General features: G+C 37.0%; 1 protein-coding gene across 1 annotated transcript; it reads left to right on the top strand.

Annotated features, from left to right (window-relative positions):
- The first annotated feature begins 7,343 nt into the window (after positions 1-7,343).
- On the top strand, positions 7,344-27,326 carry LOC100771391 (arylacetamide deacetylase-like 2). Its single transcript, XM_027391618.1, has 5 exons — positions 7,344-7,481; positions 14,691-14,913; positions 16,086-16,155; positions 17,424-17,595; positions 26,724-27,326. Exons 1-5 carry the CDS (start codon positions 7,344-7,346, stop codon positions 27,324-27,326), a joined length of 1,206 nt encoding a protein of 401 aa, XP_027247419.1.

Genomic DNA, 27,326 nt, shown 5'->3' with positions numbered 1-27,326 from the left:
AATGGCTGTGAAGTTTTTTAAATGTTCTTTTTTATTTTAGAGCACTCTTATTTACATATCAATCACCCCATTCCCTCACCCTCCCATCCTCCCATGCTCTTCACCAACCCCCCAACCCACCCCACCCACTCCCCTGGGATAGTGAGGCCCTCCATAGGGGACCATAAAAGTTCTTCACATCATTTCGGGGAGGGCCCAGGTCCTCCTTCCCATATCTGGGCTGCAATAGTATCCCTCCATAGGGAATGGGCCCCCAAAGTCCATTTGTGCTCCAGGGATAAACACTGGCTCCACTGTTAGAGGTCACCTAGACTGCCCTGATCTGGCTGGTACCCACATTCAGAGGGCTTAGTTGGTACCAATGTTGGTTCCCCAGATTTACGACTAGGGTTTCCATGCTCTCACGAGGTCAGGTCAACTGTTTCTGCGAGTTTCTTCAGCACCTTCTTGGCTCCTTTGCTCATCCCTCTTGCCTCTCCACAAATGGATTCCAGGAGTATGGCTCAGTGTTCAGGTGTGGGTGCCTGTTTCCACTCCAAACATCTACTGGATGAAGGCTCTAGGAATGGCAACCAAGGTAATCATCAATCTCATTATAGGGGAAAGGCATCAAAGGCAGCCTCTCCACCACTGCCTAGATTCTTAGTTGGGGTCATCCCTGTGGGTCTCCTAACATTTCCTTTGTGCCAGACCTCTCTCCAAACCTATACTGGCTTCCTCTATCAAGGCATCTCCTTTCTTGCCCTCCCCAATTCCTCCCCTGTCTCAGTCCTCCTGTACTCCTCCTCCTTCCACATCTCCCCCTCTCTCATTCCCACCTCCCTCCTCTCTCCATACCCCATGCTCCCAAGAACCCCATTTGCTCAGGGGTTCTTGTCCCCCTTTCCTTCTTCAGGGGATGATGCAGATGATACGATAGTTTATATAAGTGACCCAAAAAACTCTACCAGGGAACTCCTCCAGCTGATAAACACCTTCAGCAAAGTGGCAGGATACAAGATTAACTCAAAAAAATCTGTAGCCCTACTATATACAGACAATAAAAGTGCTGAGAAAGAAATCAGAGAAATATCACCCTTTGCAATAGCCAAAACAACATAAAATACTTTAGGGTAACACTAACCAAATGAGTGAAAGACCTATATAGTAAGAACTTGGAGACTTTAAAGAAAGAAATGAAAGAAGATGCCACAAAATGCAAAGATCTCCCATGCTCTTGGATAGGTAGAATCAACACAGTAAAATTGACAGTTTTGCCAAAAGCAATCTACAGATTCAATGAAACACACAATTCTTCACAGACATTGAAAGAACAATACTCAACTTTATATGGAGAAACAAAAATCCCAGTATAGCCAAAACACACTGTACAATAAAGGAACTTCTGCAGGCATCACCATCCCTGACTTTAAGCTCTATTATAGAGTCATAGTCCTGAAAACAGCTTTGTATTGGCACAAAAATAGACAGGTAGACCAATGGAATCCAATTGAAAACCCTGATATTAACCAACACACCTACGAACATCTGATTTTTGACAAAGAAGCTAAAGTTATACAATGGAAAAAAGAAAGCATCTTCAACAAATGGTGCAGGCATAACTGGATGCTGGCATGTAGAAGACTACAGATAGATCCATGACTATAGCCAGGCACAAAACTTAAGTACAAATAGATCAAAGAGCTCAACATAAATTCAGCTACACTAAACCTATTAGAAGAGAGAGTGATAAGTACCCTTGAAAGAATTAGTACAGGAGACGGCTTCCTGAACATAACACCAGTAGTACAGACACTGAGATCAACAATTAATAAATGGAACCTCCTGAAACTGAAAAGTTTCTGTAAGGCAAAGGACTCAGTTAACAAGTAAAAACAGCAGCCCACAGACTGGGAAAAGATATTCACCAACCCCACATCTGACAGAAGGATGATCTTCAAGATTTACAAAGAACTCAAGAAGGTAGTTTCCAAAAAAACAAATAATCTAATTAAAAAGTGGGGTACAGAACTAAATAGAGAATTCTCAATGGAGAAATCTAAAATGGCTGATAGACACTTAAGAAAGTGTTCAATATGAAAACAACTCTGAGATACCATCTTACTCCTGTCAGAATGGCTAAAATCATAAACACCAATGATAGTTTATGCTGGAGAGGAGTGGAGAAAGGGGAACACTCCTCCACTGCTGGTGGGAGTGTGAACTTGTATAGTCACTTTGGAAATCAGTATGGTGACTCCTCAGGAAAATGGGAATCAGTCTACCACAAGATGCAGCAATTCCACTCTTAAGCATATACCCAAAAGAAGCCCATTCATAATTCACCTGTGTTCATAGCAGCATTATTTGTGATAGTCAGAACCTGGAAGCAACCTGGATGCCCCTCAACTGAAGAATGGATAGAGAAATTGTGGTAATTTACACAATGGAGTACTACTCAGTGGAAAAAAACAATGGAATCTTGAAATTCACAACAAATGGAATGAAATAGAAGAAACTATCCTGAGTGAGGTAAACCAGTCCCCAAAATAGAAACATTGTATGTACTCACTCTTATATGGATTTTAGAGTTTGAGCAAAGGAGTAGCAGCCTTTGTACTTTGTAGCAGCATGTGCTACAATCCACACTGCCATTGAAGCTAGTAAACAAGGAGGACTCTAAGAGAGACATATATGGTCCCCCAGAGAAGGGTAAAGGGACAAGATCACCTGAACAAATTGGGAACATAGGGGGAGGGGAGAGGGAATTTGGAAAAAGAGAAGGGGAGAAGAGGAGAGTTAGTGGATGACACGATGGAGCAGGAAGGTTGAGTTGAGGGAAAAACAGGAGAGAAAGACAAGATATACCATCATAGTGAAAGCCATTATCATAATAAAGAGAAATCTGGCACTAGGTAAATGTCCAGAGGTCTACAAAGATGACACCAACTAACAGTCTAAGCAATAATGGAGAGACTTCCTTAAATGCCCTTCCCTGATAATGAGATTGATGACTACCTTATATGCCATCCTAGAGCCTTCATCCAGTAGCTAATGAAAGTAGAAGCAGATACCCACAACTAAACACTGAATTGAACTGGAATCCAGCTGCAGAGAAGGAACAGTGATAAGCAAAGGGGTCGAGACCAGGTTGGTGAAACCCACAGAAACAGCTAACCTGAACAAGTGGGAGCTCATGGACCCCAGATTGACAGCTGGGAAACCAGCATAGGACTGATCCAGACTTCTTGAATATGGGTGTCAGTGAGGAGGGCTTGGAAATCTATGGGGCCTCTGGTAGTAGATCAGTATTTATCTTTACCATGTTAATGGACATTTGGAGCCCATTCCATATAGAGGGATATTCTCTCAGCCTAGACACACAGGGGAAGGCCTAGACCCTGCTCCAAAGGATATGACAGACTGTGAAGATCCCCCTATGGAAGGCCTCACCTTCTCTGGGGAGCAGAAAGAGTATGGGATAGGGAGTTAGTGGGAGTCAGGGAAGGAGTGGAAGGAGAGGGAACTGGGATTGATATGTAAAACAATTTCTTTCTAATTTAAGTAAAAAAAATGGAAAAAATAGAAAAAACTAAAATAATAAATTTTTGTAATTTTTTATTAGTTTAAATTAGGAACAAGCTTGCTTCACATGTCAATCCCTTCTCCCTCTCCTTCCCCTCCCCCCAGCCCTACCCCAGAACCTCCCATCTGCCTCCCACCCCATCCACCCTCCATTCCCTAGACAGGGTAGTCCGCTTGATGGAGGCTCCCCAAAGTCCACCACATCATCCTGTGCTGGGCCTAGGCCCTTCCCCATGTGTGCAGGTGAAAAGGTGGGATGGACTCTCAAAGTCCCTTCTTACACCAGGAAAAAATACTAATCCACTACCAGGGGCCCCTTAGAATACAGAGGCCTCCTCATTGACATCCATGTTCAGCGGTCTGGATCACTCCGGTGCTGGCCTCCCAGACAGCAGTCTGGGGTCGATGTGTTCTCCCTTGTTCAGGCCAGCTGTTTCTGTGGGTTTCACCAGCCTGGTACTGACCCCTTGGATCTTCATTCCTCCCTCTCTGCAACTAGGTTCCAGAGTTCAGTTGAGTGTATATCTGTGGATGTCTGCCTCTGCTTCCATCAGCCGCTGGATGAAGGCTCTAGGATGGCACAAAAAGTAGTCATCAGTCTCATCATAGGGGAACTGCATTTAGGGTATCCTCTCCACCATTGCCTAGATTGCCAGTTTGTGTCATCCTTGTACATCTCTGGAAATCTCCCTAGTACCACATCGCTCCTGAGACCTATAATGGCTCCCTCTGATATGATATCTCCCATCCTGCCCTCCTCTATTCTTCCCCCAACTCAACATTTCTGCTATTCCATTTCCTCCCCTCCCTAATGTTATTTTTGTTACAGCATACTGTATGTATGTTTCTACTCTTGTTTAAAATATTTTACCTACACAGTTCATTTTAAAATATACGGTAACATGCTAGTTTTTGCAAGCTATTATTATAAACTACTTAGAAAAATAAAGAAACACAGATCAATAGTTAGTCATCTTTAAAAATCAAATTCATATATATGCTAGGTATGTGTTCAAGATCATACAAAGATATATTTTAGATATTGGTCTTCAAACACTTCACAGACCTATAATGTTTTGTTAACAAAGGTTATTCATGACAATGAGACAATCTGCTCCTGGAAGCACCAATTTACTTCATAAAAGGATGATGGGAATCAAAGGAAACCCACATGAAGTTTGCTTTCAATGTGGCAAGCTAGCCATTTGGCAATAATCTGCTTTTGACTTGAGTGCTGACAGTATGCTATACTGACTGCACAGGCAGGACTCAGAAGACAGACTATTGAATTTTGCTAAGACAAGGTGGGACAATCCTTCAAGATTCCTACTTGACAGAAGAGTCTGCCATATACTCCATTCTGTAGGATATGGAGGAAAGTGACTGAATAACTTTACCAGTACAGAGTGGGGCAGTCCTTCACCTTCAAATTTCCTGCTTCACTGAAAAGTCTTCCAGGCATTCTATGCCAGTAGGCTGAAGATGGATGCCCCAACATTGCAAAGCAACTTTGGGTGATTGCCCAGGCAGCCAGATTCCTCTATTGTTAGGTAATATTGCATCCATCTGATGGGAGAATGTCCTTCTGTATGTTTCTTTTACTGTTTGATGAATAGAACACTGATTGGCCAGTTGCCAGACAGGAAGTACAGGCAGGGTTACCAGATGAAGAGAATGCTGGGGAGAGGAGGCAGACAGAGGCTTCGAGGCATCACCATGTAGCCAAGGAAGGATTAATAGGTTCAGACCCTCCTCTGGTAAGACAAGACCATGCAGAAATACTTAAGAGTAATAACAAATGAGTTAATAATAAAGAGAGAGCTAGCCAATACAAAGCCTGAGCCATTGGCCAAACAGTTTATAATTAATATGTCTCTGTGTGCTTATTTGGAGCCAATTGACTGTGGGACCAGCCTGGAAAGAAACTCCAGCTACAGACATCTCCCATCAAGGAAATGTTGTGGAAGATTAATTATGCTGTGGAATATTTGTTTAATGATGCAATGACATGCTGCAATCTTTTATGTTGCATTTGCTTAATTCTGTCAATCTGTGTTACTTTGTCTGCCTAAAATACCTGATTGGTGTAACAAAGAGCAGAATGGCCAATAGTTAGGCATGTACACTCCTAAATGCATAAGTATAACTTGCTCTGCTAAGCATATTCTGTCCATGATCCATATAGTTTATATTTCCCCAAATGCTTTGGAAGAATGACATTTTCTGATTTTTTTTTATGGTGATTCCCTTGCAGGCTTTACAGCAGGCAGGGAAAAAATGGTCCACAAAGAGACAAGAATGAAACTTGGCTCAGCCTGATTTTATTGTAACTGGTTCTGGACCAGGACTTCTAGAGTCTGACCCAGATCATTTTTCTTTATCCATATAAAAAAGCGTTCCAATAACAATTAACTCAATCCAAAGGGCACAACAATTTTAACATGTGTTTACATTGAGATTGCTTACAAAATACACCAGGTTTCTTTCACAAGAATGGGTACTGTTGACTCAGGGATCGAGCCCAAGATTTAGGATCTAGGGAGCTTGGCTAAGGTGAACATAGAACCTGTGGGTTTCAGGATTGTCCTGGTGTTAAGATAACAGAGATGTCACTTAGGCTGTTGTAGAGTACAAGTGACATCACTCATAAGAGTGGAGTTGATGGTCTAAAAGCAAAGCTCAAGATTTAGGGGAAAAGACTTAAGTAAAAACAAGTTCTGGGAGATACAGACAGAGCCTGTTTCATCAGACGGTAAAGGATCACCAGATTGCAAAACCACATTCCTAGCATTTCAGGAAGAGCAGCTATACACCTAATTCCATTGAAGAGGTGAAGAGGTGAGTTGTGTGTTTAATTTTCCTAGCTCTTCCAGTGCTTATCTGTGCACACCAGGATTTTTTGCCCTCTGCATTCTTTTCTTCTGGTAGATATCAAAACAGGGGTGGGAAACATTACAGCAAAGAACAACATAGACAAATTAATCATGCCTCAAATTTCTTGTAGAAATTTGGAAGTGGCCTCAAATAAGGAATTTATTCTGTGATAACATTGGTAGACAGAGCTTAGAACAATACAAAAAAGAACAAGGACATTTCGTAAAAGAATTGATTTATAACATATATACTTAACCATTTTATTCTGTGTAACATAGAACATACAATGTTGCAATAAATGTTTCCTAATGAATATATAATATTCTCATTATTATGTAAGTAGCTATAGGAATTTTCTAAGTTTAACTTTAATGTGTAGTTAATACTGCCTAAAAGTGAATAAATTATGTAATTTGGACTAGCATTTAGTTTCCTGTCTTCTAGTCTCCTGCTCACTTGACACAGCATATTTTATTTTTTAAAATAATTTGTGCCATAGCCTTTACCCTTTGGGTTGATTAAATGTTACTCAAAATTATTTTTAAATTCTTGGCACTACTTTTGGTAAAATGACACCAGAAAATAGATTTTCATCTTTCTTGTGCTGTGCTGAGAGTCCTACTAAGATGTGTTTCACTGATGTCAAAGAACTTGATACTTTCATAATGGTTTTGCTCTTGACATAAATTTTCACCAGATTTTTCATGGTGCATTGTGTTCAACAAAGAAGCACAGTTTCCTTACCTGTGACAATGCTGGCCTGATCTTAGAACTGGATATTCAATGAGTGTTGCTTTATTGTAATTTTATCTGAAGACTTGGCCTAATACCTTTGTCTTACTATTTAGCAATCTATATATGAGGTGACATTTCACTGTCAGCACAGAGAAAGTTGGAGGTTTATCATGAGGTACAAAACTCTGTTCTTTGGATTATCTTGTATTCTTTTTGCTTATTATATTTATACACCCATACCAGAAAACATTGAAGAATACTGGAAAGTGAGAATCATAGATGCTGGTACGAAAATATCATCACTTATGGTAATATTTTTTTCCTGGGAAATTGGGAAGTCTTTTTACAAATATATGAAGTTTCCTTTAGTTGGTATTTTGAAAGAGTATTCACTTTTCTTTAATGCTATACCTACCAAATAATATTATAGTTTATGTAGTTAACATTTTAGTTAATCATTAACATGCTTTATTATCTATTGTGGGACACACATGTTTATAAGATGCTATTTCTAAAGTTAATTATATATTGACAACAAACATAACTAGCATTCCTAAAAGAAAACTTGAGTAATTGTTCAGATGCTTGAATATATTTGATGCTTTACAGAAACCCTTGGCTCACACATTTACTTAAACTCACATGTATTAATCATTCATATTTTGAGCTTCTGGTATATTTTTAACCTTCTATTGTTTTAGTATATTTTTCCCTTTTATGTAGTTCTTAAGCTTCCTGTACTCAAAACTGTGTATTCTCATGCTAAAAGAAGTTCATATTTGGATTATATTCATCAATTTTAAATGTGTTAATATTTAACTCAATGGTGATGATATCATTACAGGCTTATATAAGTGCTATGTTAATATTAAAATAAACTATATTTTAATAATCGGAAAAATGATAGCGGCGCTTATTTCTATTTTTATATCATTTTACAATTACTTGGGGAAGATAGCTGGCTATCCTACCTATTTTTGTGTTAGTTTGCTGTGACATCCTATCTGTGAAATCCACAAGAAAGCTGTGCTGTGCATTCATGAGCAGAGCACATGTCTGTTTAAGAAGAAAGTGTACTGTTTGACACATGCTCCCTGACACATCTCAGAGACACACAGATATTCAAAGGCCACATCTTGTCACCTGTTATTGCTGTTATCTATCTTTATGTCTATAATACTGGAATTCATGTTTTATAATGACATTTCCAAAATTTGAACTCAAGAACACACCATGTTACCTTTTACCAAAATGTGCCTCTGTTTGGAAGCAATATGGTGATTGTGGCAATAGGAAGGTTTAGAGAGAAGGCAGGAACAAACAATGAATGATCAGAAAGGACACTGCAAGGTGTGGTAGATGAGGAAGACACTGCCTGTTGTGCTGGAGAAGGACAGCCATCTTCCCAAGCTAGACAGCTGTCCTATTTTCATGTGGGTGTCTGTGATAACATATGCTGGTAAAAAGTAGACTAGTTGAGAAAGTGTTTATTTTAGTTCATATAATAGAGTAATTCAATTATTCCAGGAAAATCAAGGTGTTGGGGACTTTATATGCTATCACATTAATAATCAAGGATAGAAAGAAATGAGACATGAATGATTGTACTTAGCTAGCTATCAGGACTCCAATTAGGGGAACAGGTTCACCTACCTTAAGGCTGTGTATTTACACATCAATTAATATAATGAAGACATTTCCCCATAAACATGTTCACTAGCCAACATGGTCTAGAGATGTCCTTAAGGAGACTCTCCTAAGGTGATTCTAGGATGTATGAAGTTGACAGCTAAACTAATATTAAAATAGCTGACATATTTTCTTCTGAGTTCAAAGTTAGTTGGGTTATCTGGTTTGGGTTTCTTAATGCCTCACATTGTTGGCTGGACAGTAGGGGAAATGAGGGTGAACAAGTGCCAATTTATAACTGTTACACCAGCATCCTTGAGTATTCATAATATCACCAGTTCATATATTACTAAACTGATTCAATACTTATATCAATATAAATGTATTTTGAAATCATATAATTGTAAAATTTGACTTTTGTGTCCTCAAATGTAAAAGAGAATTATGAAACATGTAAATGTGTATTGTTTTCCTTATACTGAATATATATGAACAAATTATGACAGTTATTTAAATGATCATTCCCATGATTAACAGACTTACACTGGGAATTCAAATGATACTCATTTTGTCTAACATTTTTACAGCCAGTTGGGCTCCTTTTAAATTCTTATTTCACTATTGTAATTTCTCATGTCTCACCTTCATTTTTATACATTTCAGAGCTATGTCTTCCAGATTACAGATATGCTATGCATTTCAGTATTTAAAAGACTTACATAAAAGTATCATTTACATTAATCTATTTATATTTGTTATCATCTTTGATGTAATTACAATTGATTCTGAAATGCTATTGGTATTTACTATTTAAATATGCTATTTCTTACACCTATTTCCTGCCATTCTTTGCATCATTTGGAATACATTTTTGTCAATAAATGTATTTTTCTATTGCAAGTTGGGCTATTTTCACAATTCTTTCTTCCATTTCTTTATTTTTATAATTTTATTGGGACAGGAACTGCTGTGTGAAACACACTGTTGTTTGACTTCCTTAGGGTGACTAATCCTATCTTATTTGACTTCCCAATAAATGACATTGGCTGCATTACTCTTAAACATGACTTATCATACTAGGGATTACATGTCTGTTCCTTATCTTTCATACATGGCATAGATTTAATAATAGCTCTCTTTATAGAAGATATTATCTTTTCCTTGTAGACTCTTTTACATTTGTTCTTTTCTGTTAAAGGTGTGGGCATTACATATAATATAACTTGATCTCTCCTCACTATTCATCCATTTTATTTTAAATGTTATGAGTAGTTTGGCTTGTTTCTGAAGAATACACTTGTTTCCTTTTTGTTTGATTACTCGAGTGATGATTTCTTTGGTGTCAGTGCCTTTTCTCTCAGGAACTCCCTTTACTGTATTCACCAAGAACAAACCTGGTGAAGATAAATTCTTGTAGACTTTTCAGTTGTGTCAATTGTTTATTTTTTCCTGTATCCCATTTTAAAAACATATCTTCTTCATACATCTAAAATCTATGTTGTTAGGGCTATTCTTTCATCACACAGTCAACTGTTCTCTGATGTGCATTTTGTTTTTACGAAATCAGCCATTTTCAGTTCTCAAACATTTTGTGTTTTGTGCTCTGATTACTCTAAATTAAAATAAAAATCCTTATTGCTCAGCACATTCATTGTGATTTTTTCGAAAATATATTTATGTAAGGTTTAAGAAGTATTTGTTAAATTTGTTTACTCAGTGTGTATATTTGCATTCACAGGTACAGGTTCCTGCCATAGCATGCATGCATGCATGCATACATACATACATACATACATACATACATACATACATACATACATTAGCTTAGAGGTCAAAGGGCAAAGTCAAAGAACAACTGTAGAGTCAGTCCTTTCCTTTCACTATGTGGGTCTCAGGTATAGAACTCAGGTTGTCAACCTTGGTGGCAAGTACTTATATCTACCGAGTCATACTTTTTTTGTGACTGTCTTTTCTGAGTCTTGATGAGGTTCTTAGATATATAAATATACATCATTTAAAACCTTGGAAGTTAGTTCATCAACTATATCTTTTCTGTTCCAGCATTTCATTTTTCTCCAACTATATTAATGTCAGATCATTAAGGATTATCTCATGGATCTTAAATTTGCTTCCTTAATTTCAATTACTGTTTTTATTCCAGATAAAGTATATATTTTTGATATACTTTCAAGTTCAATGAATCCTTTTTTGTTATCTCCACTTTATTACTGAGGTTTACTTATAAACATTGTATTTTGGATATATCATTTCCTAGTTCTTTTATGAATTTTTCATTGAGTCCTTCTTAGTACACTTCATTTCTTAAGGATGTCTCATATTTAGTTTGTTCCCAGAAGATTCACCTTTACATTATGGAACCTGATCATAATAGTTGTTTTAAAATCATTGACTTCAGATTCATATAATCTCAAGTTTACTTCTTTGATTTTGTTTCCCACAGGAAAATAGTGTCATTTGCTTTATTCTTTTTTCGTCAGATAACTCTGGTTTGTATCATGGGTATTCTGAGTACTCTGGTGTGGTGATTTGAATAAGAGTGGCCTCATCGGCTCATGTCATATATTTAATACTTCCACCCCAGGTGGTGGGATTATTTGGAGAAGATTTGGAGAAGGTGTATCACTGGACACTGGTTTTTAAGTTTCAAAAGTCTTTTTGTGATTATCAATGCTTTCTGTCTGCCTCATGGTTTTGGATCAAGAGCTAAGTTCTCAGATATATCTTTGCTCTCCTATCATGGCCTCTAACCCTCTTAAACTACATGTCAAATAAGTGTTTTCTTTTGTAAGTTGCCTTAGTGATAGTGTTTTATCACAGCAATAGGAAAATAACTAAGACAAGTGGGCTCTTTCAAATTTCTAACAAGAATGTAGACTATTTTGTCACTGTTTTGGGAAGTCTATCAGTAATGTTATCAAGAGGTTAAAGAGACAATGAATTTTTATTTGTTAAAGATATTCAAGATTGGTGGAAATTTTTTTAAAAATATCCACTTTCTGATATGATTTAAAGATTAATTATCTCTATTTTCATTATTATTTTTTAACTCTGTACTCAAAATAAATTTCCCAAGCAGACTAAAACTAACTTGGGATTGACTGTATTCTTAGGCTATGGTCACTTGTTATTGGCTTCAGAATAAACTATCTCTTACCACTTCGTGATAAAAAAAAAAAAAAAAAACTATCTTGGGATTGAATATAACTTAACTAATAAATTACTTGTGACTTATTAATTGGTGGCCAGTAAAATACTTTAATGAATAGAGATAGTGGCTCTCTAAAATGAATTAAAACACTGTTACCAGCTTATTTATGCATACTAAGCTTACCAAAACAAGAATTATCTATATTTCTATTTATAAGACTCAAATATGCAGGTGGCCTCAGAATTAAATACTACTGCCTGTTTTACAAATGATCAAAAGACATATTTTTCTGTGCTTGTGTTTATTTCTAGACATGTATGTGTGTTTAAAGTTATAAGCTGTATACAGTTTTGTTTTGTTTTTTAAATCTGAAGTGCCAACGTGATAACATAATTCTTAATCTTTATATCTGTGGAAGCACCTGTCTCTTATAATATGGTTACTCATGTATCTTTCAAATTGATGTATAATTTAACATTTTATTATCACTTGACAATTTATAATTTCTTCTAAATTATAAAAATATAATTTATCACCTAATCTTATATAGAGAAGCATATGTAACACTGGCCTAAAAGATTCAGTTTACCCCTGATTTTACCTGTCTAGTGCTGGTTAGCAAGCTGGCTAGTGCCTCTGGTAGCACTTCTCTCAATAAAGGAGACAGTGTGCAGCATCTGTAATCTTAGCTAGAACTTGATATCTTGAGAAAATGACATTAATACATGCACCTCAAGTATTCTAGTAACACAGAAATTATAGGTTTCCTTTATTTGAACTAGTAGTTACATGTTAGGAAAATGTTAGAAATACTAAAGAGAAATTTATTCCAGCTACAGAAATGAAAAGAAGTTTCTTTCAGGAAAAGGAAAAGAAATCTCTTTGCAGATTAACAATGGAAATAGGCTATCAGGAACATAGTAACTAAGTCATTATATTTCAAATTTGAAATAAAAATTGAAGGCAAGGAAGATGGCTTAGTGGGTAAAGCATCTGTTGCATATGCATGGAAACATTAGTTTGGGTGTCCAGTACTCACATAAAACTGCATATAGTGTTGTACATCTGTGACTCTACAGCTGCCATGGTGGCATGGGAAGATGGGATACAAGAATCCTTGGAAGTTCACAGGCTATCTGGACTGGCATATGCAGTGGCAAAGAAGAGCAGACAAGATGGAAACTGAGAAGCAACATCTGAATGTATCATCTAGCTTCCATAGATGTATATTGTACACACATGCCTGCATACACACACACACACACACACACACACACACACACACGAGAGAGAGAGAGAGAGAGAGAGAGAGAGAGAGAGAGAGAGAGTTAAACTTTATACATCAAAACTAAATTTAATGAACAACAAATAAAGTCAAATATTGGGTGTATACATACAAAGAAAGGAAGCATAAAATGCTGTTTCCAGATACAAAAATTTTTGGTATCAAGTAAGATTACCTTGTTTTCAAATATTGCATGCTTGAGATTTCTTTTTACATTTACAAGCTTTTATTGTTTGATAGTTTCATAAATTTGCATGCATTCCCTCTCATCTGCTGAAACTGTTCTCACAATTTTCTCAGTCTCCTTTTATGTCTTCTTTCTTTGTGAAACTCAATTAGTTTAATTAGTTTCCTTCCTTAACATAGGGGAACATTATGTACCAGAGCAAGAAAAACTATCTAGACCACTGAAGAAAGTGCCATCTCCCCTCTCAACAACCATTACTTGTTAGTATTTCCTGAATATTTGGTGGGACCTTATGAACAAGTCCTTCATCATCATGAAATGTTGATTGACTCAATGATTTGCCGGTCTTATACAGATGAATTTATAGAGATTTCTATAGTATGAATAACAATAGTCCATGTGTTGGGACATGTAATAAGTCTCTCTCTTTTTTGAAAGTCTAACAATACTTTTAGATTTTTCTAAAGTAAAAATGAAAATCCTTTGGCTTATTTGGTACAAATATTTTCTGATTTTATTGCCCTTTGTGCTTGACTAATACTATTTTGTTTTGAAAATATAAATAAAATATATATTTACATATGTATGTATGTATGTATGTATGTATGTATGTATGTATGCATGTATCTATCATCTATCTTCTTTTAGTCATCTATCTCTACTTTTCCCTACAACTTCTCCCAGACCCTTCTTATTGCATAGCCCTTTCAACAGTATGTCTGTTTTCAAAAATATTATTTATAACTCACTGTGATGAGTTAGTGCTGCCTATATGTGTATGCATGTAGAGCCATGTACTGGAGCCAGGACAACATACCAAGAGCCATTTCTCTGAAGGTACCTGATTCTGTCATCCCCAGTAGCCATTAACTGTCATTAGCTCCTGAGTTGCAATTAGGGCCTCTTATGTTACAAAACCCCAATATATATTACATATTATTTGCTGTTATGTACACATTTGGTTATGTGCACATCCCACTCAGGTAACTAGAGCAGCTATGAGTTTGTAAGTGTGATTGCCTTGTCATATCTGAAGACATTGTATTTGGGCCATATTCCCTACTTCTATGTTTCCATATCTTTCTTTCCCACTTTCTGAGATGTCCATTTCACCTGTGATGAGGGATGTGCTATACACAGGGGAGCTTTATCATACCACCTACTCTTTTTTCCATTGCATCTTTATGTACATTTAGTGTTACTAAAATAAAAAAATTAACACACACATTTGGATGTTGTTTTGATAGGGCACATTATTTGAAAATATGGGTATTATGAAATTTGAAGACTTTTTCAACATATTAATGAAACTTCAAAATATAAAGCCAGTTTCAGATGAAAACATTACAGTGATTGACACAGACTTCAGTAGCATTCCTGTTCGTCTGTATTTGCCAAAAAGGAAGTCTGAAAGACAGAGACCAGCTGTTATTTATATTCATGGTGGTGCCTTTTGCTTTGGAAGTCGCAGTAAGTGTATTTTTAATGTGAATTTTAATTTTGTTTTCATTTATTATATGAACTGGAACTCTATGTATTCTCATGACCTTGTTACACCTTCTCCTGCAATGACTTCATTTTTCCCTTGAAGATTTGATAGTAGTCATTATGCTTGTGTTTTATATAATAATGCTAATTTATGCTTTTTATGTGAATTGTTTTTTGCTGATGAATTTTGACATTGTTTTCTGTTAAGATTTTAATCATAATAAATTTACAATTTTGTCCTCACCTCTTTGTATAATAACTAGATTCAGCTCATCGTTAATTTCTGTAGGAAATATTGCAAGCAAGAATATGTTGATTGATTTTAACTACAATTAAAAATTTCATTTATGTTCAGAAAAGAAACTTAGAGTTTCTTTTAAAGTATAAGCCTCTCACAAGGGAAAAAAACATTAAAAATTACTCTGAGAAATATATTTAGCCTTATGTAAACTAAAGGCCTTTTATTAAAAAGCAGGAAAACCCTAAAAGATCTTTAAAGATTAATTATGGTGACTATCTTAATTTATCAATACTATAGTGGTGATAGTAATATCATCTTCAACTTGCTTCTTGAGTTCTCTTTTATAGGCAGTCTTATGGATATGGACATGGTTACTTTGACAGAGTTAAGACATACACTTTTTCCTCTCCTGAAAAAAAATATAAATTCAACTAAAGGATAGTTTGTTACTACTAAAGCTTTGGACTATGATCTTTGCCATTGCTCATTGGCTACTATCTGTCTAATATTGCCTAGTGTAGTTTCCTTCAATACTGCTCAGCCACAAGCCTCCTCCTAATATAACTGACCCCAGAAATGAGCATGAGCAGTTACAGCACACTATGCTCTGTGCCGGGAGTCAAGTGAAGCTAGCAACACTATGAAGCCAGAGGAAGTTTCCTGAGAGAACCCTACCAGGCCATCAGGACACACAGAACAAACCTCTTTCATTGTGCCCTGACAAGATTTTGTCTTCTGGCCTGGCTTAGGAGTGATTTAGTGGGTAGGAGATAAGGAAGGTTACAGAAGTGTTGACTTCAAGGTTTTCATAAGTAATGGCAATTCAAATTCTGTGGGGATTAATAGGTATGGATAGGTTTTAATTGTCTGGCATTTACATAGCTCTCTTCTATATGTATTTCTTTCATTTCAGAGATGCTGCCTTATGACTTCCTGAATCGACTGACAGCCAACAAACTTGATGCTGTTGTTATAGTACCAGAGTAAGAGACTGGCAATCTTTGTTACTGTAGCCCTTGTCCTCCCATCATAAGCTTGGCTTACAGTATAAGTTACATGGTCCTAGATGGTGGCTGGACTGCTGCTAGTAAATTTTGGTTTTTAAAATTTTTTTAGTGTTATAATATCAATGTTTCCTCAAGAAGGTGAAATTGTGCTTTAATTTATGCAATGGTAGACACCTGTGAGAGGCAGAGATAGAGCATCTTTGCCAATAAATCAGTGGTAGCTTTGAAAACATAAAGCCTACCCAGGTAATATGCCTGCAGTGTATACTCAATCTAACTGAGGGGTGGTAGGCTTTATTTATCATGGTAATAAAACAATGTGTGTTAGAGTTATTTTTGGGCCCAGTAATATTAATTAGACAAATGTTGGAACCATTGTAACACAAATAATAAAAACCCTGAGACAGATATTGGGGTTCAAAGATGAAAAGAAAGTAAAGCATTCACCCACTAGCTCTTACCTCTACCTCAGGCTGAAAGGGCTGTGCTGTCCTCAGTGTGACTGGAGAATGAATCTCTGAGACTGAATACTGAATGTCCTGCTCCTATCTTATATACCTCTCTAGAGCTGGGATTAAAGGCATGGGATCCCAAGTGCTGAGATCTCCTTTGTGTGAGCTGTTTCTCTTTTAGACTGATTCACTCTAATATAAACTTGGGTGGCCATGAATTCACAGAGATCCACCAGCCTTGTCTCCTGAGTCCTGGGATTAAAAGTGTGTGCCAACACTGTCCAGCTTCTATAGCTAACTAGTGTGGCTGATGGAATAAAAGGTGTATATCACCATTGCCTGACTCTATGGCTGTGGCTAGCTTTGCATCTTCAGTGGCTTTATTAAATCATAAACAGTTATCACCACAGACATCTCAAAGATTTTAAGAATGTTTTCAATGACAGCTCTTAGTATTTCATGCCTTTTGCTCAAATGGCCAACAATATACAAGAAGTTAAATACATGTTTATTGCTTTATAACCTATTGAGTGTATTTTGTACTTCTTACTAATCCATCATGAGGTTGGAGAAAATTGGCTTGTCTCTGCCAATTTTATTGTATTAAAACCAGAATCTACTTCTTGTTTTAAATTAGAAGCTAGTAGGAAGGCCAGGCTTAGTTGATGGTTTAAAGGTTCAAAGTAGGGTCAAATTTTACTTATGTATCTGCTGATAAAATTGAGAGATAGTTGGATACATAAGCATAATCATAAGTTCTTGATTGCTTTTTTGTTTCATTTACCTCTGAAGCTACAGACTGGCTCCTCAGTATCCATTCCCAGCAGCCATTGAAGATTGTGTTTCTGTGGTCAAGTTCTTTCTCCAGGATAAAGTTCTTGAAAAATATGGAGTGGATCCTTCTCGCATCTGTATTTCAGGAGACAGTTCTGGGGGCACCTTGGTAGCAGCAGTGACTCAACTGGTATGTTGTGTGTGCTATATATGATTGAAACCAGCAGTTTAGTCCTAACACAAAGGAAGTGCTTCAGATGTTGTGTTTGAATGATGTTTGTGCTGCAATTTATAAAATGTAAAATAAACATGTAAGTTCATTCTTTTTGCATGATTTTAGCTTTAGATGTGGCTTTAATTAGGTAATGCTGACTAAGGATTTCATAATCCATGCATGCATGCGTGGCCGTGTCCGTGTCCGTGTCCGTGTCCGTGTCCGTGTCCGTGTCCGTGTGTGTCTGCGTGTGTGTGTGTGTGTGTGTGTGTGTGTGTGTGTGTGTGTGTGTGTGTGTGTGTGTGGTGTGTGTATGGGTGTGTTCATGCTTAGTGGAAATTGAATCTAAGGATGTATGCTTGCTAGACAAATTATCTACTATGGAACTATGCAGCCACCTCCTTTTAAACTCTTCCTGAATTGGTCTCTTGTTAAGCAAGACCGCTTCAATCCCAGGGCCTCTACTTGAACTGAGGCTTCACAGTCATCATTAGCCTCACTAGGCTCTCATGGTGCCTGCCAAACTTTGATTGCTCCCATGACCCCTTCATTCCTTCCAGCACAAGATACAACCTTGCCCTCCTCTGGACTACAACTTCTATGTGCTGACCCTGAGGAAATACTTCCCAGAAGATTTGGACTCAGTGGTATCAGCACAATTTTCTGTCCCACCTGCCAGCTCCCAAATAACCACACAGAGACTTATTATGAAAGGTTGACTGATAGCTTAGGCTTGTTCCTAACTAGTTCTTATAACTTAACCCATTTTTATCAGTCTTATGGCTTTATTACCTCATCTCTCCATAGTGCTCATGTTGCTTCCTCTGTGTCTGGCTGGTGACTCTGCCCTTCTTTTTCCCAGCATTCTCTCAGTCTCACTCTCTGCCTAATCTTTTCCTCTCTAGTTATTGGACAGTTAACACATTGTAAAGCCTATGAGAGCAACACATCTTCATAGTATACAAAAAGATTGTGCTACAACACAGTGGTGCTAGTCTCCTCTTAATCACAATTGATTCTTCAGCCTAAGAGATCAGTCTTGATTGTTCCAGGAAAGCGAAAGTTTCACTTTAATGGTTCTTACTTCAAAATATCACATGGATTTTGATAGAGTCTGAGAGATTTTCAAATTTCTGGAAAAATGTTCCTTACTGGCTTGATTTCATGGCTTAATCAGACTGCTTTACTATACACCTAGGACACCAGCCCAGGAACTTTATCACCGGCATGGAATGGGCCCTCCCTCATCAATCACTAGTTAAGAAATGCTCCACAAGCTTGCCACAGGACAATCTAACAGAGGCATTTTCCAAACGCCTCTCTCTTCTCAGATAGCTCTAGCTTGTGCTGAGTTGACAAAAGCTTATCAAGACATCCATCAAGTACAGTTTGTGCTGCCTATGCATTCTTGGATGTTTGGCTTTATCCTCGAGCATTGACAAGTCACCAGAAGCCACATCCTTAAAGAAAAGTGACTCTCCCTTTCCCAGGAGCCATCAACTGCTCTTAGAGAGGGATGAGATGTTGTGAAATCCAAAACTTAAAGATGTTTAAGTTCTGAGACATATTATTTGCTAAGTGAGTTTAACAATTTTAATTGATCCTTGAAAACTAAACGAGTGTACTTCAATTCATTTTCACAGGAAATGCATTTTTTACACAAATAAAAACAATATAACTGTCTTTTATTTTTTCTTTTAAAATTTTATTTAACTTTTATGTGTATGAGTGTTTTTGCATACATTCATGTCCATGTACTATGTGCATGCAATACCCACAAAAGCCAGAAGACAGCACTGTACTGTTCAGACATTGGAGCTCCCATTTTGAGCCACCATATAGGGTATAGGACTCAAACTTGGGTTCTCTACAAAAGCAGCATGTGCCCTTAACTGCTCAGTCATTTCTCCAGCCCAGCAACATATCTGTCATTAACAGCAAATTATAATATTTTTTACTAGAAAAAAATAAAAAGAAGATATATTAGTTCTTGCAAAAGTGATCTATCAATAACATTTTCTGATTAATTTTGCAGAGTATTTTCCTTTTTTATCCACAATTACATAAGTATAAGTTGGCATTTTATAATATCTGTTCAAGGTTGACCAAAGATACAGAGCATCATCTGAGCTGAGTCTTTAGAACACCCCTGACTTGATCAGATGATTTAGTCTGTTCCATTTCCAAAATTACCAGGATGCTCAAATGTTACCACATGGTCTTTGTTGGTCTTTAGTAGTTTTTAGAACTAAGGTTTTGAATTCATGTTCTTATTTTAATTTTATATTATCATACTTCTTCCCTTCCTAACCCTTATGAAATCTTGCTTGTGTCCTTCCCAACAAGAATGAAGTTCGGCTGATTGTTTCTTTGCTCAAATTAAAATAACTTTCAGAAAGGTAATATAATTAAAAGAGAAAAGGTCATAAATCTGAGGCAGTGGTAGAGACACATGAGAGGAATTAGAAGGGAAAAAGTGAGAAAATGAAATACTTGAGAAATAAAAATTTAAATAAAAAACCTATACATTATATTTACAGATGCATACCCTATTTTGTTGTCAGGAACCCAAGGCTTGACAGAACTGGATATGTAACCCAATGCCTAACATGACAGAACACATGTAAGGTTCTAAACTTATTTCTTTAACTACTGGATGACAAGCTCTTCAGTCTCTTCCTCTTGGTAGATTAGATATTGACTATGGTATCAGTATTATTTTTTAATGTAAGACAGCTTTGTATACTGCTTCAGGAACCCATGGCACATTGTGAGATTCTTGTGATAAATAGAGGTAGGCAAGGTGAGTTCATTAAAGTGGAGGTGAGTAATTGGAACAACACATGATGGTTTTAAGCATCCCAAAGAGCCATGAACAAATGTTATAAAATGCCAACTTAAACTTATGTTATATATAGTAGCCTTTAAAAGTGTGTGTGTACGCATGTGTGTGTGTCTTTCTGTCTGTCTGTGGTGTGGTGTACACGTGTTTATGCATCGTTTTGCTTGTGTATTTCCATGTGCATGTGGAGGCCTGAGATTGATATTAGAAATCATCTTCCATTGTACATTTGTTGAAGAAGCATCTTTCAGTCAAACTCGGGTCTCACTGTTATGGCTGTTTTTGCTACCCATCTTGCTTTGATGATGCCATTTCTGCTTTCCCAGGCTCGAATTGCAGACTGCAAGCATGCCTAGTTGTCCTGTAACTGGAGGACCAAACTCAGGTTCTAATGCTTGGTAAGACAAGCACTTTAACTGCCAATACATGTCCCCAACCTCACAGTGGCCATTTACACAGCAATCAAAGTACTTTATCTTACATGCAGAATTGCCAGTGTTCATGACTTGTGCTTCGGTATGTATTTTGTTCTTAGCAGAGGAGTGGAACAGAGCGTGGATCATGTCACAATTACACTATTGCTATTACATAATGGATGTCCATATTCCATCAACATCTATATTTTTAGCTTACTGCTGAGTAAAGAAGGATAGGTTGTAAAAGAAACTATGGTTGGCCCCATTTTCTCGTTGTCTTTATTTGCACTGTACATGTCTAAGTTAGAGGGCTCACATAAGGAAGAAAGGATGTGATGGTGTTTACCTATTGCTGCTTCTTCATCTGAAGAAAATCTTGGTTGCAGTAGAAGCCGAGGCTGTTATATCTTCAGGACCTCCAGTATTTTCAGTATCTCACATGGGTTCAGAATTCTGGTGGATTTATAAAGGGTGGGGAATAAAGAAAAGTGTGAAAAGGAGTAGAATGAAATATTCTATGGAAGTGGCATAGTTGTTGCAGGTTTTACATGCCAACATGGATGAAACACATGTCATCTCCTCTGCTGATCTTCATGATCCACTGTGCTATACATTTCAGTTGCATAGAAGTAGATATAAGAGAAATTATTAAGAATTTTAAATTATGGAAGCTGAGCTTTCAAGCATGATGTCCTTCTGGAAGCAGAACTTTCAACAAGCCTTTGACTGCTCATGCCAAACATAATAATCTCTAATGAGTAAACAGAAATGTTATGACACTATTCTAAACCATGTGATTGAAAGCTAACATAAAATGCTACAGAGTAAAGATTAAAAAAGAGTCCATGAATTTGAAGCAGAGAAAGGAGGGGTATAAGGGATGGTTTGGATGGGGTAAAGAGAAGAAAGCAGTGATATAATTATATTATGAACTCAAAAAATAAAAGACAAATCAAAAATGGGTCAATTAATTGGGGAAGAGTGCTATGATTCTTTTATATAAATCTTTGAGCTCACTAGTTTCATGTAATTTAATTATAATTCTTTGTGAGTTTCATAATGAGAAGGCATGTTGTTGAATATGATATAATTTTTTGTATCCTGAATTAAGAAGGAAGAATTAAACAATGTCAGTTTGTCCACATAATAGGGGTAGGATTATAAGTTATCATATCTCATCTCTATTTTGACCTTTGCAAACTAGTTTGAGTTGTTTCCAAAGGAAGAATAGTCTCAGTTTAGTTAATCATGTCCTTTTTGTTAGTTTGTATATGTTGAGATAAATGTGTGTCCATATATGTTCATTTTCTAGGAGGCACTTTCTGGGTAGTGTTTTCACATAGCTCTATAAGTGCTTTTTCCTTCTTTGAATGCTAGACTTCCTTTGGTCAGCTTGTGTGGCACTAGGATGAATACACTTAACATAGCCACACCTTCTGTATTAATCACAAGCTGCTACTTCTTTTCAAATACTGTTTTTCTGATTGCAATGATAACCTCTGTCATTTTGTTAGAGCATAAAAAGCTCAAGATGTCTTAGTTGATTTATCCTTACATGCAGTACCTCCAGAGGCAATAAATGGGCACTGAATTTCCTGGCTGGTGTTGTGACCACTGTGAGATGCCATGTGGATGCTGGGAATGAAATCAAAGTTTTCTGCAAAAGCAGCCAGTGATGTTGCCTGAGCCATCTCTCCAGCTCCAATATTTCATGTATTTTTAAGTCATAGTACTACATGTAGTCTTTAATATAAGGTGGAAAATGAAGATTGGGACATTGGAGTTGAGGCATATTGATTGTTGTGTGAGTTTAAGAAGTGATTTTCTTGCCTGAGTGTTAGCATGCACAAACATACAGGTGAATGTTTATAGGTAAAATAAAAAGTACATCAGAATACCTGCAATACTTGTTACCCTACTGAAAACCCTGTGGATGTGGCTGGTATAGAATCATTATTATTGTACTCCAGGTAACTGAAGATGGTTAAATTTGACTTAAGTCTTGAAATAAGATAGGTAAGGACATTGGTTTCTAGATTAGCTCAATATATGGGAGAACATACAGCTATGAGAATTGAAATATTTGTGACAAAATGTATTTTTTAAATTGCATATCAGAAGACATTAAGATTCATGGTATATTCTAGGTTAATCTAGCTTCCTCCCTCCTCCCCATTTCCTTCCATCCTCCATGTTACCTCAGAAACTATTCTGTGCTAGTGTTGACATGGTAAGACCTGCACTCATAGAGCCAACCAGCAGGACCTCTCCCTGTGTGCCTCCATCTTATTCATCCTGCTTTGTCAGCCACAGTGGGAGGCACAAGGAATCTCTGCTCTATGATTGACCAACTGCTTCTTCATTGCTTTTGGGTGTCTACTAAAATTTATAAAGGTGCCTTCATGAAAAGTCTAGAAATAATTCAAGCAATTTATGACACCGTGGCTATTATATACCTCTTTTCATGAGTTGGCTGTTCTAGCTGAGGAGGCCAAGGATAGCCATCCAACTGCAGTGGTTTTCCTTTCAAGGTTCTGGTTGAGAAAGAGGGTTCCATGTTCATATAAAATTTATCACCACACATTGACTCTGGTAAGAGTCACTATCTCCCCCCCAAAGCATGGGTGTGACTTTACAAAAGTCTGTGAAATGTGAAAGATTGGAAAACGCAATTGTTTTGTTAAGATGTCTCCTACCTGGACTCCTTTGACCATGTCAGAGCCCATAATCCCTCTGGCTTGTCAACAGATTAAACTTTTGTTGTCACTGCTCCGGTTTCCACAGTGCTAACAAGTTCAGGCAGTGAAAAGTCTTCCATTACTGTCCTCCCATGTAGAAAGGACTTTTAAGTGAAGGCACTGTTCAGAGCTTCAGAGGGATTTGGCATATGATATCTGGCAGTGTTTTAGTGAACTAGGAGCCTTCGTTTTTGGGTTTATCATAACAAAGGACAAAAGGTGTTTGAAAAAGTAACTCTGTGGCTCAGGAAAGCCTTAAAGGTACCTGTAATTCTGACACCCTCTACTTTGGCCCTTTCCTTTATGCTAATCTGTTAATGCACTAGCATTTCTTTCTTTTCTGATTTAAATTTTATGGTATATGATGTATTACTGAAAAAAGCCACTATTTTCTCTTTTTGCTTAATGTGTGATAGACTTGATTCCTTTTTTTGTGTGTGTGTGTGTCTGTGTAAATCCACATTCACATGAGTGTGCATGTGTGTTTGCCCTTACATGTACACATTTCCCTCCTTTCCTTTCCAAATTTATGTTTCTTTTGTTTTGTTTTTCTTTCTGAGATAGAATCTCACTGTGTAACATTTGTGGGCCTAGAACTTGCTAGGTAAACCAAGTTGGCCTTGAAAATCATATATTTTCAGACAAGTACTTTTACTGATTCTGGAGCTCATCAGGATAATTTATTAGATCAAATGGCCAGTGAACTCAGGAGATGTATCTTTCTTCACGCTAGCATGGGGGCTAGGCCGCCACCATGCTTATGTCTGATTTCAAGTTTGCAGTCCCTAGGCTGTTCTGGGCAAAGATTTTATCAACTGAGCCATATCCCTGGGTTCAGATTTTACTTAACAATTAGTTTCTTCTATACATCAATGAACCATGAAAAGTTCATTGATGAACCATTAAACTTCAGTATAATCTCCCTGTGCCTCAATCACCACCATCAGTTGTTAACCGGGGACTATTTTTGTTTATATACGGAAGAGCTATTGCTTGGCTCAGCCTCAGTTTTACTGTTGTGTTCACTGATGCTTATTCTCTGAACTTTCTGAGACACTGCATTTTGTTTGCAAAATTATCGGCTTAAAGACTGGGAAGGATTGAGAACCAGACAACATTTTCTTGGGAAAATTTTCTTTCTTCATTTTCCTTCTGAAGTTCAGGACTTTGTACCTATAGTGTGTTGTTCATTTTCAAGTTGGTCAGATATTTTGTCTTGTGATTCTCTGCTGAGATTCCAGCTAGTCCTTTCATTTTATATAAATTAACTTCTGTGAGGAGGGCGTTACCTTGAACTAAACAGATCCTGACCTTCTCTGTAGAAGGCTGCAGATACAGTTGTGGATATGGCACTGCTGGAGAAGAATGTGTTCTGCTTATATCCTGACCCTTTGGAGCCTACTATAGGTTCTCTCCTGCAGGGTACATGACTAGAAATGAAAGGAAAGAATCTTCTTACAGCTGCAAACTCAGGAAACTTCCCATTTCTGGTAAAGACAGAGTACATATTAATGAGGGCCTTTGGGGCTCAGCACCAAGGTTCTCTTCAGGGTTCAGATTAGATGCTACAGGAAGCAAAAGGAACTTTTCTTAGGGTATCTGAGGACAAATGAAAATTTTTACTCCATGCTGTTCCAAATAAGTCTCTTTATTTTTTGTGCTTCTAGTCTAATTTTTCTGTCCTGATTTTAACTCCTCCTAGCTTCTTCTCCTCTAGCCTAAAATCTCTCCTCACAGGAGACTTTAAGGGATAAAAAATTACAAGTTACTTCTCATTGGTCAAAAGCACATTCCTAATGTAATCAATAAGTAGCTGAGCCATTTACCATGACAATGTAAGGTTCCAAGGTTATAGGAGTAAGACAGTGACCAGACAAGGGGGAGGGGCACAGTATCCAATGACAAACTTGAGACATAGGTCTGTTGTCAGCTAGACTTGACAAGCAAAAAATTGGCATGCTTTTCTTAAGATGCTTTGTGTAGCAACCTGGTTAGACACCTGCAACTATGACCTTGTGCATAGATGCAAAGTTTTAAATTTATGATCTATTTTTAAAAAGCCTTTAGTGTAGTTTAAACTTGCTCTGAGGTAAAAATGAGCTAATTGTGTACAATTACTTGAAACAAAAGGAACAACGCAGGCTTTTTAATGTTTCCAGTTAAATGTTTCCAATGTTTCATGGAACAAACAGATCTAGCCATGAAAAATTTCTTAGTATATTTTCTATATATAAAAATTATACAGATAATAAAAACCTATTTTCCTGACCATCAACCGATACATGTACCGACAAGATTAAAATTAATCATGAGGTTACTTATACACATAACATGAGATTACAAACTACAACGCAGGTATTGGGGAGACACCAAGCTGCTTTAGCAAATGAGAGCAACAATTTCCAGAGTCCATGGTCCTATAGGCCTTGCCCGAACAGGATTAACCTCATCAAAAAATTACTCCTCTGGCGAGTTAACATCTGAACACTTGATGTCATCTGCTGTAACTCTCACAGTCTCCAACAACACATAAACTAGTCCACTACTTTCTTCTGCTCTTCTGATTTTCATGAATTATTCTTTGCATTTTCTGCCATGTTATAATACTAATAGCTAAAAGTAAGACATAGGATAAGATTGTTTGCAACAAGTAACAACAAATGACTATGCTCCATTTGAATGGGTGTTTGACATGCTGTTTACATGTTACTTTTATTGTTTCTGCTATTTTAGATTACTGTAGGTCAAAAATTTAGATAAGCAAGCTGGACATGATGACACATGCCCATGTTTAGATCTCATAGGAGGCTGATACAGGAAGACCATATGTTCTAGACACATAAAAATAACTTGTTAGCAAAAACAAAAAATATATTTTAAACATAACCATTCTGTCATCTTTAGTAGGATTCTCGTTCATTCTCCTGTTTGCTTGGCAAGTGTGAAGAAGGTCAGATGACATTCTCAATTTTCAAACAATGAGTAAATGTTATGAGAGAATCACCAGACACTGTTTCAGTTTTATAAATTTATTTACCTTGAGATAGTAAAACAAACTTTCCAATCCTTTTTTGAGAGCTATTGACTTATTATGTGTTTTATTTACAGCTACAGGATGATCCAAAATACAAAAACAAGCTTAAGGCACAAGCCTTGATATACCCTGGACTACAGGCAATTGATACCATGATGCCATCTTATCAACAGTATCAACACGGTCCCTTTCTGTCAAGGAAGGTAGCAATTAAGGTGTCATGTCTATATTTAACAGAAGATGAAGAACTGCCAAAGGCAATACTGAAAAATGAATACATGCCTGAAGGATCAAGACACCTGTTCAAATTTGTTAACTGGAGTGACTTTCTTCCTGCAAAGTATAAAAAGATCCATGTTTACAGGGAGCCCATTATTGGAAAACTGAATGCTTCCTATCCAGGACTTGTTGATAGTAGAGTATCTCCTCTGATAGTCACTGACTCCCAGTTACAGAGATTGCCATTAACTTATGTCCTCACATGTGAACACGACATCCTAAGAGATGATGGACTTATTTATGTCACCCGACTCAGAAATGCTGGAGTTCCAGTCACACATGACCATATAGAGGATGGAATACATGGAGCCATAGCATTTTCCACAGCCCCAGTTTATTTAAATTTAGGTTTGAGGGTAATAGATAAGTATATTAGTTGGTTAGAAGAAAGTCTATAA

This window comes from Cricetulus griseus (genome assembly GCF_003668045.3).
Source record: "Cricetulus griseus strain 17A/GY chromosome 1 unlocalized genomic scaffold, alternate assembly CriGri-PICRH-1.0 chr1_0, whole genome shotgun sequence".
Taxonomy (NCBI): domain Eukaryota; kingdom Metazoa; phylum Chordata; class Mammalia; order Rodentia; family Cricetidae; genus Cricetulus; species Cricetulus griseus.
Note: the sequence above shows the minus strand (reverse complement) of the source record. Positions and strands in the feature narration are given on the sequence as shown.